Source organism: Misgurnus anguillicaudatus, chromosome 8 (genome assembly GCF_027580225.2).
Source record: "Misgurnus anguillicaudatus chromosome 8, ASM2758022v2, whole genome shotgun sequence".
Lineage (NCBI taxonomy): Eukaryota > Metazoa > Chordata > Actinopteri > Cypriniformes > Cobitidae > Misgurnus > Misgurnus anguillicaudatus.
In genome coordinates, this window is record NC_073344.2 from 4598949 (window position 1) to 4611654 (window position 12706).

Sequence of the window (12706 nt, forward strand, 5' to 3'; positions counted from 1 at the left end):
CTGCATTCCTCACACACACGTTAACAACAAAACACCTCGACGCACAAGCAAGAAAAAGCGCACAGAGCAGCGGTGAGCGCGTGCACTATCCCCCTTGAGCAGCGCAGTCCGTTGGAGAGCGAGCGGTTCTCTTGCGCGCTCCGAGGAGGGGGCGGGGCGAACGACAAGCGGAACTGCTTTTGATCCCCGAGGGACTCGCAGCCTTCACATTCCTCGCATTCCAGGGGCCGTGAACAATCGGAGCTCGGTCATTTATTAGCGGAGCCCCTCCCATTCTGCTCTCAGTCTGCTGGAGTAGCTCTCCAGACGCGCACGCATCTGAAACATACGCATGGAAATATAACCCCGTACTCAACGGATTTTCTTAAGGATTATATTATTAAACTCATAAGCGAGTCCAGAACACCGTGCGTAACTTTAATTTGTGATGCGACGGTAATTTGGTAAGTTTTTACAGGGTTTTACAAGTCATCTGTTGGTCGTTTTGGTGGGCATTACATGGATTGATAAAGATTTTGCCAGTGAACGATACTTTTAACGCTGCTTGTTTTTAAACATGTATTTAAAACGCTGCGTTTGTGAGAGTATGATACTTAATATTTTTGTACAATCTGTTTATTCAAAAGGCGCGTTTTCTCTTAGCCTACATTATGGATGTTTTGTTTTGCCTTGCCAGACAATACAGTGTGTTCGTATGTTTAGTATAACGTGTTGAAAGAAAAGCCAACCATTACATAACATTCGCGCTACTTTTGGCATGTTAAAATGTAACCTCGTGTTTTGTCTAATTTGTTCCTGAAAGACGAAGTCGAGAAACTGGATAGGAATTTGCAAGCTGTTTGCAACAGGAAATAATTGTCGCAACTTTCCAAAAATTTCCATTAATTGTTCAAAATATTTTGAATTTTTAGTTAAAATGTTTTTGCTATTGTTTTGTTTGTGTGTTTAGGCGGTCCGTATTAAATATACATTTATATGAAATAATTTAATTTGATATTTTAAAATATGCAGTAATATGCAGAAAACTTGCAGCGCAATGCAAAAGGTATGCTGGATGTTGTAGCATAAGCAGTGATGTTTTAAGTAAACGTGGTGTTGCTATGGGTAAATGTAGTGAGCCTAGAAGCATGTGGAATAAGTGAGACACCATTCCATTATCTGACTCAAGTGATTTATAGACTGACTATAGTCTGGAACAGAACAGACGTTATATTGACATAATTTATGTCTTTTGAACCAGGTACGGAGTACAGTCAGAAGATCCCTTATAACAGAGTGACATTGATTGCTGTTGTGCAAAAATGAGAACCGCAGAGGATTCATCAGGCACTGTGCTGCACCGGCTGATTCAAGAGCAGCTACGTTATGGGAACCCCACTGATCCCACTCTGTTGGCCATCCAGCAGCAGGCTCTGCGTGGAGGCAGCAGCGGTGGTGGTTCGGGTAGCCCTCGTTCGTCCCTGGAGAGCCTAACGCAAGAGGAATCTCTTTCCCCCCAGCTGTCCACCAGACAGGAGCCTCAGGGCCAAGAGCATCAGGGCGACTACCAGCATCTAGAGAGTCCCATCTGCCACCTCTATCAGCTCCACACAGAGGAGCTGCCTACTTATGAAGAGGCAAAAGCTCACTCGCAGTACCTGGCCTACCAGAGAGGGCAGGCAGGACTTCAGCAAAGCAGTCTGAAGACCTCCGGAGTAGTCGAAGTGGCTGAGCAGGACAACGGCATGTGGGATATGAAACGGGAGCATGCTCGCTCGCTCAGCGAACGCCTAATGCAGCTCTCGTTGGAGAGGAATTCTACCCATGACAATATTCACATGAGCTCATCACATAGCTACCCCCAGCTCTCAAATAGTCATCCTGGTCCTGTTTCAAATGAAAGATCAATTCATGAGCCAGATCAACGTGGCCCTCCCCCCGAGTATCCCTTCATGGTGAGATCCCCTGGATATATGGTTAGTCATTCACAAGAACACGGACACTTTTACAAGGAGCCCCCTCCAGCTTTCCACTCTCAGCATCACAGGTACTTTCAGCTGCACTTTATGTGCAAATATATTTATACCTTATAATATATGGCACACTAACAATTCCAATGTCATTGCTTCTATCAGGTTATTTCCGACCCAGTCACAAATGCCTCACCATAGCGGCCTGCCCGTGGTGACCCCTGCTGGTCAGGATGTCATCGTTGGAGGATACAGCATTCCCATGAACAATTTTCAAATGGAGCAACTGATTAGAGAGAATGAGAGATTGAAAGGAGAAGTGGAAAGTTACAGTGAGAAGGCAGCAAAGTTACAGAAGGTAAGAGGTTTTTAAAAACTTCCTGAATTGATATTCTTGGTATGGCCCTGCTCTTTGCCATATGGAGGCATAGATACAAAGAAGGCAGCTGTGGCCTTTGTTTTTATTTTAATCTCAAAAATCACCTACAATGGGTGTGAAGACAAGAAATCATTGTGCGCTGGTGTCTTCTAGCAGCTTCATTGTAAGAAGATTAGCCCTCTCGCTGTGTAGGAATGTGTTCAAGGGAGCAGAACACAAGGATTTTTATTTCTTTCGAAAAAGACTCATTCCTGGTAATTTAGGGAAATTTCACAGTGGCTTATCTAGTGTCTAAAAATGTGTGTGGTTTGAGATAGGTGATTGTTAGATTGACATTTAGCCATGCCTACAATGCCAAACATTTTTTTGTAATGTGATAATGTCATCACTGAAATACCTGAATGTCATAGTAGGACAGGGAATGAAAAATGTATTCTGGTGTATGTTTTGGCTATTAAGTTTTATCGCATGCACATTCATCTCTGGTTCTCATTTCATGTGACATTCAGTGGCCTAACAGTGATTGAATTTCACTTCAAGGTATTTATCGCTGGAACCAGACCAAATGTATCTGTAAAATAGCCACAACAGGAGATTATAAAGGTCAAACCTACTTCATATAGATGGATAGATTGTAAATCAGCAGTGGGGGTTGGTTGTTCTATGGCCCTCTTTGTTGGGATTCCAATAGGATGCCAATAGTAACAGATGTCTTAGCTCATCCCAGTCGGTCTGAAAGTGTAAAAGGGCTCTGCGTAGCCTACAGCTGACGTACTGGGCTGCAAAGAGCAACAACCAGACCCCACAGCTGTGGATTTCCCATCTGAATGGCCCCTTTCACTTTCAGTCAAAAACAGAACCCCACATGGTACCCATGGTGCTGCTTGTGAATTAATTGAAACAAATAGTCTAAATCAATGGTTTAGGATGTGTATAGATGGTTCAAAACATTAAAACGCACGATCTGTTATTTTTAAGAGAGATGGCATTCTTTCACAAACCATTTTTCACATCACAAATGCCAAACAGGTGCATATACTGCGCAGTACTGTTCTCTACCTCTGTGAATGGTATACACATACTGTTCCTTTATTCCCTGTGCTTTCCTTTGGCATCCCGCCCTGTAGAAAGATAAATGCATAGACACCTGGGACTTATAAGTGTTCTTTCTGGAATGTTGATTCAATTCCCAGTCTCTTAAGAGCTCTATAAGAGAGTGATTCACTTGTGGGCAAGCACAAGAAAGAGCTCCGCCAAGCACATTCTTACCCCTTCCGTCTTTTTATGGCTTATTCATAGTTTTTCTTTTCAATCCAGGTGTTTTGGCATGTAGGTGGAAGAATAAAGCAATACATTAGAGCTTGTTTGGATGTTCACTGCAGTCACTGTGGGAGAAAGTGAGAAACGGTGTATATTGAAATATATTTTTCTTTTCTTTCAGCTGGAACAAGAGATTCAGAGGATATCTGAGGCATATGAGACACTCATGAAGGGGTCTGCAAAGAGAGAAGCTCTTGAGAAAACCATGAGGAACAAGCTAGAGAGTGAGATCAAGCGACTTCATGACTTTAACAGAGACCTCAGGGGTAAGATCTGCTTGTAGATGTTTCACATACTTAAGTAATTGTCTTCAGTTTTCAAAATATGAGCTACATGCTTGGGTATGAGGCAATAAATACTAATTGTTAACTCCCAATTTAGACCGCCTGGAAACGGCCAACAAACAGAGAGCAGCCATGGAAGTTGAAGACAAGAGTCGGCATGCCTTTGCCAAACTGGTTGAGCAAAGTAAGAATTCCCCTATTGGTTCTCTATAAACTGTCTGTCTCTTAATGTGCAATCAACCATCCAAAATCCCCAGCTGTTCCCACTGAGTTTTTATGTTTATGTTGTAGGCATAACGATACATTCCTCAGACAATAATGCGTTACGTGTTTGTCATTGCTTTGATTCCAAAGAAAGCATTTGTTTTGATGTATTGCTTGCTAAGCTGAAATGTCCATTAGCATAGCAAAGGAGTGTTTTTTTACAAACTTAATTAACATGTAGATATGCCGCAGTGAATAGCTGGTTGGTTCTGGCTCAGACCCAATGGAAAGGAATGGGTATGATTTATATTCTTCATCCCTACCTCACATAGCAACTTTCGGAATTTGACCACCAACCATTATTAACACTAAGTAAATGCGAGTTGGATTCCTGGAATATTTTCAGGTATTTTAGAATATTCCATCCTCCTGGAATGGCGCCCACCCCCTACTTCAGCCTCTAAGGCCATAAGCACCCTCTTCTGATGCCCTAGAAGACCTATGCCAGATTCTGAAAGGGCCCTCTTGCGCTCCATTTTTGGGCATATTAGTGCTGTGGAATTCAGAAGTGTGTTAGGGTAAAATGGCTTCGTTTTGCTAATCCTAATAGGGTTTGTTATTACCTCAAGAAGAGTTTGCTATTGTTTAGCATTTAATTTGACCATTGTGGAATTATAATGTTCCTCATGGGAATGGAAGTCTGAAGTGATGTTTTGGCATAATAAAATTCATTTTCCTGTAAAGTTTTAAAATGTTTGAATAAAACGGACCATGTTTCACTTTTTTGCAAACAATAAAACTCAACGGTTAAATGATTTGCGACTGCAAAGTGATTGAAACATTTGGAGTTCAACTACAGCATAGCCTAGTAAAGATTCAGGATGTCTGAAGGCTTACAACGGTGTGTTAACATTAATCTTTATGACCTTGTGGAGGTATTTGCTTTACTTGTTTACAGCCTGGCTCAGAGGCATTCCAGTTGGTACAAATGTGTGCTTGTGCGCGTAAGTGGATAAGAGGAACTCTGCATTCCATCCAAAGGCATTTGTTTTGGGTTGTATAATCTGAGCACCAGTGTACAAGTGGGATGCAAGACTAATTGCTGTCTAATTTGGGTTGTATCTCACAAGGTATTCAAAGTGAACGAAAAACAAGCAAGTTGAGGTTCAGTGTGATCCTTTTCAGTGATCTCAAAGGGTTATGTGAGTTTGGAATGCAGCATCCCACATGGGAATTCAGTGAATTGCTTTTGTGATCTGGGAATTCTAAAGCAGTCTGCAGTGTAGGTCAAAGGACGCGGGGAGACTCTGCCACTCCCCTACAACCCAGACAGACGTGTGTAAATCAAGCATCCTTCTTTTGTTCCAGACTCTTGTGGGAAGCTTATCCCCTGAGAATTGGTTCGAATGAGACTGCAGCCCTAGAGAATGCTTTGGACACACCCCAGTCCTACAGCATGGCTATTCATTTTGCGGCCTGCTTAACAACTATGCATAATGTCTGAGCCTTCACTTTGCCCGAGGACAGAATTCCATAGAAATATGAAATTTTGTCATCGGTCAGTACTGCCACATGCATTTTGATGTACCCTTATTGTATGTTTTCGAGTTTTAGTTTTTACAAGGTCTGTTTTTGCTTCTTCATAGATGAGGATCACCAGCGGGAGCGTGAACGACTGGAAAAGGAAGTGCAACATTTGAGAGGCTCGGGAGAAGAATGGAAGAGGCGCAGAGAAGCACTGGAGCAGGCACTGATCTCTGCTCAGACACGGAATAGGCAGCTAGAGGAAGAGCTACGTAGGAAGAGAGCTTACGTGGAAAAAGTGGAGAGGATGCAGAGCGCCCTGGCACAGTTGCAGGCAGCATGTGAAAAGAGGGAATCTCTGGAACTACGGCTACGGACCAGATTGGAACAGGAGTTGAAGAATCTGAGAGCTCAGCAGGTAAAAACTAAATATTTTTCATTCAAAAGATGGTGTTATTGAATGTCCTATGGGTGGGGAAAATGATCATTTGGAGATTGAAAATCAGTTATTTCAACAACATTTCTCTTTTTTAGTGGCAGTCTCAAGGTCAACAAATAAGCCCTGGGTCCATCTCAAACCTGAGCATGTCATCTCTACAACAGCAGCTGAGAGAGAGAGAGGAACAGGTTCTGGCCCTGGAGGCCGACATCACCCGCTGGGAGCAAAAATATCTTGAGGAGAGCACAATGCGTCAGTTTGCCATGGATGCGGCCGCTACTGCAGCAGCCCAGAGGTAAGCAAACGCAGAAATGACAAGCAGATCTGGCCTAAAAGGAAATATTTTTTCCTGTTGTATAACTGTAATGCTCTTTTTACAGGGATACAACCATCATCAATCACTCACCTCGCCATTCACCCAACAGCAGCTTCAACGATGACCTGCCGTCCCCCAACCAGAGGCATCAAGAAATGGAAAACAGGTATGTCCAGTGTTAATTTCTTGCTGGAAAATCTATGTTCCAGAAATGTTTGGGAACACGGTAGCTGGTGCAAGCTAATGCGGCTACATACGCTCTCCCAATAGCAACACTCTCTTGACCAGCTGGTTTGTTGTTTGTCCAAGATGCTCTTAGTGCAGGGATGGGCAACTTCAGTCCTGGAGGGCCGGTGTCCTGCAGACTTTGGCTCCGACTTGCCTCAGCAGACCTGCCTAAAAGTTTCTAGTATGCCTAGTAAGACCTTAATTGGCTGCTTCAGGTGTGTTTAATTATGGTTGGAGCTAAACTCTGCAGGACACCGGCCCTCCAGGATCGAAGTTGCCCTTCCCTGTCTTAGTGCATGGGCCAGCTCATAACCGGCTACCTTGTTCCAAATACAGCTACCAGTAGGCTTTTATTGTGACACCAGTTTAAAATTGTTAGCAAAGTTATGTGTTTAGGAATTTATTGTAATTGTAATGGTGTCCATGTGCCGTATCTCAAACTAGTTTTTATATTCAATCCAGGATTCGAGCTCTTTATGCTCAACTGTTGGAGAAGGATGCCGTTATCAAGGTCCTGCAGCAGCGCTCACGACGAGAGCAAGTTCGACCTGAGCAGCAAGGCCTACGCCCTGCGCGATCCGTCCCCTCCATCAACACAGCTGCCAACACTGCGGCGACCAGAATTAAAGGTGAGCAGAGTCGGCTGTAGAATGTGCGTCTGAAATTTCGGAGCCAAAAATTACGTATACTTTTAGCTTGACAGCTGGTAGCTTCTTTACTTAGTAGGGATGTAATGTCGCCAAGGAAGTATTTGTCAACCAGTGTTCCTGAAATAGTTGACGTCTTGTGAATTGGAATGCATTTTGGTCTCTCTGCTCTCCAGAATAGATCTTCTAGAATAGGAAAGGGAGTTTACAGGATAGCAAATGTTTGTGTGCTGGAATGTCTGTGATGGATCCAGTAATTAAACCATTTCCTTTTTTTGTCCGTGATTTCAGGGAAGAGCCTCTCGGATGACCAGACAACAGCCGCGGTATTGCCCCCATTGCCCCATCCACTTTCCAAAACCCAGTGTCGGGACACCAGCACCCAGTGTGATACGTCAATAGATGAGAGCAAGACTTTAGCAGAACCTGCTGCTACTGCTTCTGCTCCAGAACCTTCAATTGCCCCCAGCTTTGGTGTGTAGGCTAATAAATCTGACTTTTAATTTCACTTTCACTTTGTTTGGTATTTCTGACGAAAATAATTGTAAGTTGGGGTTAAAGTATTATATTGCAAACCTAAAATCAGCATGTAGTTCATTTGTATTAGTTGACAAAAAACAATGCAAAGTGGTTAGAAGTTCCTTAATGATGGTGCATTCTTGCCCTTATGAGCCAGAGTGGTTAAAAAGTAACCTAAGCACTGTGTCAGTGCAGGGCTTGTGGAGTGAACCTAAACAGAACACAAAGTTTTTGCAAAATATGTCACTTTGTTTACCATCCAGGCATTATCCAACTAACTAAAACTTGTATGTCATTACAGTTTCTAACTCTCTGGGACATCTCAACACAACCAAGATCAGCAGCAGTGTTGAAAATGAAATGGTGGAGATTCTCATCTAAAAAGGGAAGAGATCTGAAATGAACATTGATCAGCTTGATGCTGTCTGCTGCTCTTACACAGAAGATTTTCCCTTCTTCTTCATGAGGACTTACCATGTGCGTGCTTAAGAAGACAGCTCGCCAATGGAGCCGGTCAGCGTTGGCATCAGGAAGCCAAGAGAGAAGTTTGTGGGATGAACCGCAAACTGATCTTTAGTGAAGGAGAGCTGAGCTCCCTTGATGATTTCTCCACAAAAGAAAAGTGTTTCATCTCAGCTGGTGCCTCTCAACCAGCTGGACTGTGAGATGTACATATGTCTGAATCTGAGGTACTTGGACAGTACTCCGCAGATCTCTAAAAAGCTACAGTGAAATGCATACGTGCATTTAAACACATTGTATATGTTTCTTTTTATGCAATTTATTTATGAATATTGCTGCTGAGTGTGTGATGTCAATTTGTGAGTTTAGTTTCGAGTGTTGTAAGAAATAGGAACGAAATGTACAAACTATCCCGCTGTTGTGATTTTTATTGCTTTCTATACAGTTTATCCATCTAAGTATATCGGCCCATGTAAGACTATATCCCACATTCCTAGTTAAAAACGCAGACAAATATATCTCGCCTTTACATGTTCCATGTATAGAAGATATGCCATCACAACTGCTTCATCCTTAAATATCAAGAAAAGAATAGTTTGGATTGTGGGAAGCCAACTAACCAGCCGTTAGGCTTAGGATTAGACAATTTACCAGAATAGTTAGGTAAATAGCATATGATGAACAGCACTCCCTTTGACTAAATTATCATTACAGTTGTTGTTCTTTTTATAATTGACTGACTATTTGCGCTCCCTGATTTAAGCAAGGAATGGGAAGCTTCCTTTTGTGGACAGTGGAAGGGTGCACATGTCTGCTCTTTTAGGAACACTTAGGGGGTAGCGTTATCCTTCGAAGGGATGGGTGCTGATGTTTCGAATGCCATATTATTATTATTTTGTACCCCAAACTGCAACCATTAGACATACCGCTCGCTCGCAGACGAGCCGGAGCTAATCTTTCCACATTCCTCCATGGTGGAATGCCCCTGCTCAGAGGAAAAAGGCTATCTAGAGTCTGACCCTTGGCCCTGTTTAAAACGGTTGGCATTAAGACCACCACACTCTTTTCGGATCTGTTTATTTTCGTAGTGCTGTGGTAGCTGGATCTACCGTATGCATCTAAATGGAAAAGTAGAAACAAACATGTGCCTGGTTCTCCAGTCTAGCAACTGTGACAAGCCTTGAGAGGTTTCAACATTTCTGTTGTTCTGCCAACATTTGTTTTCATCTTACATTTGTATTGGTTATTATGGTGGGATGATGGTGTAAACTAAACTAGCTACCATTTTTACCAGCTTGTTGTGGTAGGCTAGGATAATGAGTGTCTTATTTATGTGGGTAATAATTATTTTACCATGTTAATTTATCCTTTTCTCACTGATATTAAATGTTACTTGTATTTTCCTATTGACTCCGACGCAAAGCATTTGCTGGTCAATGTTTTGTAAAGGAGCCATGTTTTTTGTTCACTACTTGGACTGTTTACAGAAAGGGCTGTTTTGAAACGAGAGAATTTAATATATTTTGTATATTATTTTACTTTTTGGTATTTAGTGATGCAAACTCGACGCCAAAGATTTGCATCACAATTAAGTTATGTAATAAAAATATCAGCATTAGCGACGCGAAATGTAGAAACGCAGTTCAAACTGGTTGACCCATATTTGAATGTTGCTGTGAACTTCAAGAATGGGGAATGTTTTGTATGTCATTAACATTTCTGTAATTCGAATAAAACTTTAATATATATATCTTTACAAGTATGATGTGTCTGTTGGTCTCTTTGCCGAATGTAAGCTTGAAAAAACGGATGCATTTAGATGTGTCGGGAGATGTTTGTGGTATGGCCTCCTGAGATGTTTCACATACAAGTACAAGTCTGTACAAACTGCTCTTATCTGCGTCTCTTAGTTGGCATGAATGGCATCTTTCTTTCAGAGGAGAAGGGAGCTTTGAAACAATTGAAACAGTGAAACAATTCTAACACCTGCTTTACTGTTGGCAATCTTCATGTAGAGCCACTGTTTAGGCCTATTAAGAAAATTATCAACAGCCAAATGTTGCTACGCATGAAAAGAGATAATAGATTAGCAATATAATGACAGCAAAGTAATTAACAGAGAAAGGACTTTGCTGTGCTATACCAGTCTATAAAATCCAATCTTTTGTGATTTTGCTATCATTCTACAAAGACAATTCTGTGAAAATATAACTTTGATATCTTAAATATTGTCTTCAAAGAAATGAATGATTAGAAGGCCGTGACTATGATTACTTTGATGCTCCTAATCTCAAAATAAAATAATTCGACTTCAGCTTGGATATCACATATTTTACATTAGTTTACAGCCTTATTGCTTTTATTAATGGTTATAACGTACACTGAAAAAACTTTTTAGAAGTAAAATGATGATAAATACTCAATTAATTCATGTAGAAAATTAACTGTGTGGGAATAGTAAGTCGTATTAGATATTTTCTTGTATTATTAAACTGTTTTATAGTCACTGCACATAGTCCTAAAATAATCAAGTAAATTTTAATCAAAAACTTTTGCAGATTTAAGTAAAAAAAATCTTAGTTCATTTAACTTAAGAATATTAAATCCATTAAACTAAAAAAAATAAGTCAAATTAGCTTAAATTACTATATAACTTATTTGCACATGTAGTAAGGAATACCTAAAACCTTTGCACCTGAATATTTTTATTTTTTAAGCTTTATCACAGAATAAGAACTGATAAGAACCTTAACTACATAAATAGTTGTTAATAAAATGTCACAAAGGTTTAAGCGCTTATATTATTGATGTTGTTTTGTTGTAAATTATTATTTTGCGAAGTCACCGTTCATGTGATCAGTGTTTCTTTGTTCTGAACATTATTGTATTTCTCCCCACAGTGCTGACAATGCAAGTCATGAACGCAGTTTGTGTGCGTTTCTGTTCAGAATCAAGTTTTTTCAATGACTGACTTGTAGTCAGTCATGAATATTGTGCTATAATGCCATTTATAACACAAAAAATAATAGAATAATAATAGTCCATAGAACTATGTTAAAGAAAATAACAAACAGTAAATCCAATTTATTTAATATTTTTAGGACAGCAATGCTTCAATTAAAAAAAAAACTAATAGACTTTACCTAGACGATTAAAATAAATCTAACTTCTAAAAAATATGAAGTAACATTTACTTAATTATTTAACATATGTTTTTCATGCATTATTAATTAGATTTTATTTGATTTTAGTAGGTAAGTTTTACTTTAAAAAGCAGTACATTTTACTTTAAAAAGAGGATTTTTTTAAAGTAAATTTTACAAGGTTTTTTTTCAGTGTAATGAAAAGATGAAGAATACTAATTTCAGGTTTCTTAAAATAATACATTTTTTGGTAAATTGTTAAATCCTTGCATTAGTATAATTGCTGACACGTAAACAGGAGTAAACCATTTTACACAAATAAAAAAAAACTTTTAACCACCTTATGCAAATTTAATCTAACAAGACAGGGTCTTAACACTGGAACACTTTACGCCAAAATGATTCAAAGCTTTAGCTCAACATTAAGACATAACTGGAATTCACTCCCTGCTAAAAGGTTAAAAGGTGTTAAAGCATTCCATTCCAAATGTGGAGAAGATCTTAGATATGTTGGGTAAGAAGTAAAGCTTCATTACTGCTTTTATTTTTTTCCCCAAACCGAATAGGTTTGTGTTTTTATAGTGTATGAGCCACAAAACAAAACCTCCACTATATGATTAATGCCAAAAACTTTGTCTAGTAGAGTTTCGCATTTCTTCCTCATCTGTCAGTGATATTAATCTTATAAGAACTTTAACTCCTAAGTTCAGTTCATAAGGCGCATTTTTGGAATAGTTTTCTAAAGAATGCAGACAAATGATTCACAGTGCAGCTTTTTGGTGTTTGCTTTAACCCGAAAATGACTATGCATTCATGTTTCAGGATAAATTACATTGTAGTATTCATTGGTATGATGATCCCCTTTAAAAATGTCAATTATGTGTACACACCTAAGCAAAATCATTACTGCTATTTTGCATGAAAGAACATAAAAGCCACCCAGCAGTAGTGTTGCATCTGGTAGAACAGGCGAAGATTGTATGTGCTCCCCTGTGGGTTTGTTTTCAGGATAAATATTTTGCCTCGCATGACTCCCTTGTAGGTGTGAGCTGGCATTCCATAAATGCCTTGCGAGATACCTGGCTGATGGGTTTACTTGTGGCGGATCAGTGCTACTTTTCTCAGCTGAAGGAGTTCTCAACCAGACTGGAGGAATGCTCCCGCTGGAATGTTTCTATCGTCATAGGGCTCAGTACACTTCAAGGTCAACAAATGACCTGGTGTGTTGGCAATCGCCAACACTTGCACCACCACTTCTTATTGCTGTTGGCTTTAATGAATTTGAAAGTGCA

The 12706-nt window shown here is 40.1% G+C and overlaps 1 protein-coding gene across 1 annotated transcript; it reads left to right on the forward strand.

Annotated features, from left to right (window-relative positions):
- The first annotated feature begins 211 nt into the window (after positions 1-211).
- Positions 212-10033, forward strand: amotl2a (angiomotin like 2a). The gene is made up of 11 exons (XM_055213339.2): positions 212-443; positions 1241-2026; positions 2115-2307; positions 3770-3914; positions 4030-4116; positions 5783-6078; positions 6195-6394; positions 6480-6581; positions 7106-7272; positions 7582-7764; positions 8111-10033. The coding sequence occupies exons 2-11, from the start codon at positions 1302-1304 to the stop codon at positions 8188-8190; spliced, it is 2178 nt and encodes a 725-aa protein (XP_055069314.2). The 5' UTR covers positions 212-443; positions 1241-1301; the 3' UTR covers positions 8191-10033.
- The last annotated feature ends 2673 nt before the right edge of the window (positions 10034-12706 follow it).

Bases quoted from the DNA above. Each gene is read 5' to 3' on its own strand.
- amotl2a (XM_055213339.2), top strand. From the start codon at position 1,302: ATGAGAACCGCAGAGGATTCATCAGGCACTGTGCTGCACCGGCTGATT. The intron at 7,273-7,581 runs GTGAGCAGAGTC...CCGTGATTTCAG, and splicing joins TGCGGCGACCAGAATTAAAG to GGAAGAGCCTCTCGGATGAC. The intron at 7,765-8,110 runs GTGTGTAGGCTA...ATGTCATTACAG, and splicing joins TTCAATTGCCCCCAGCTTTG to TTTCTAACTCTCTGGGACAT.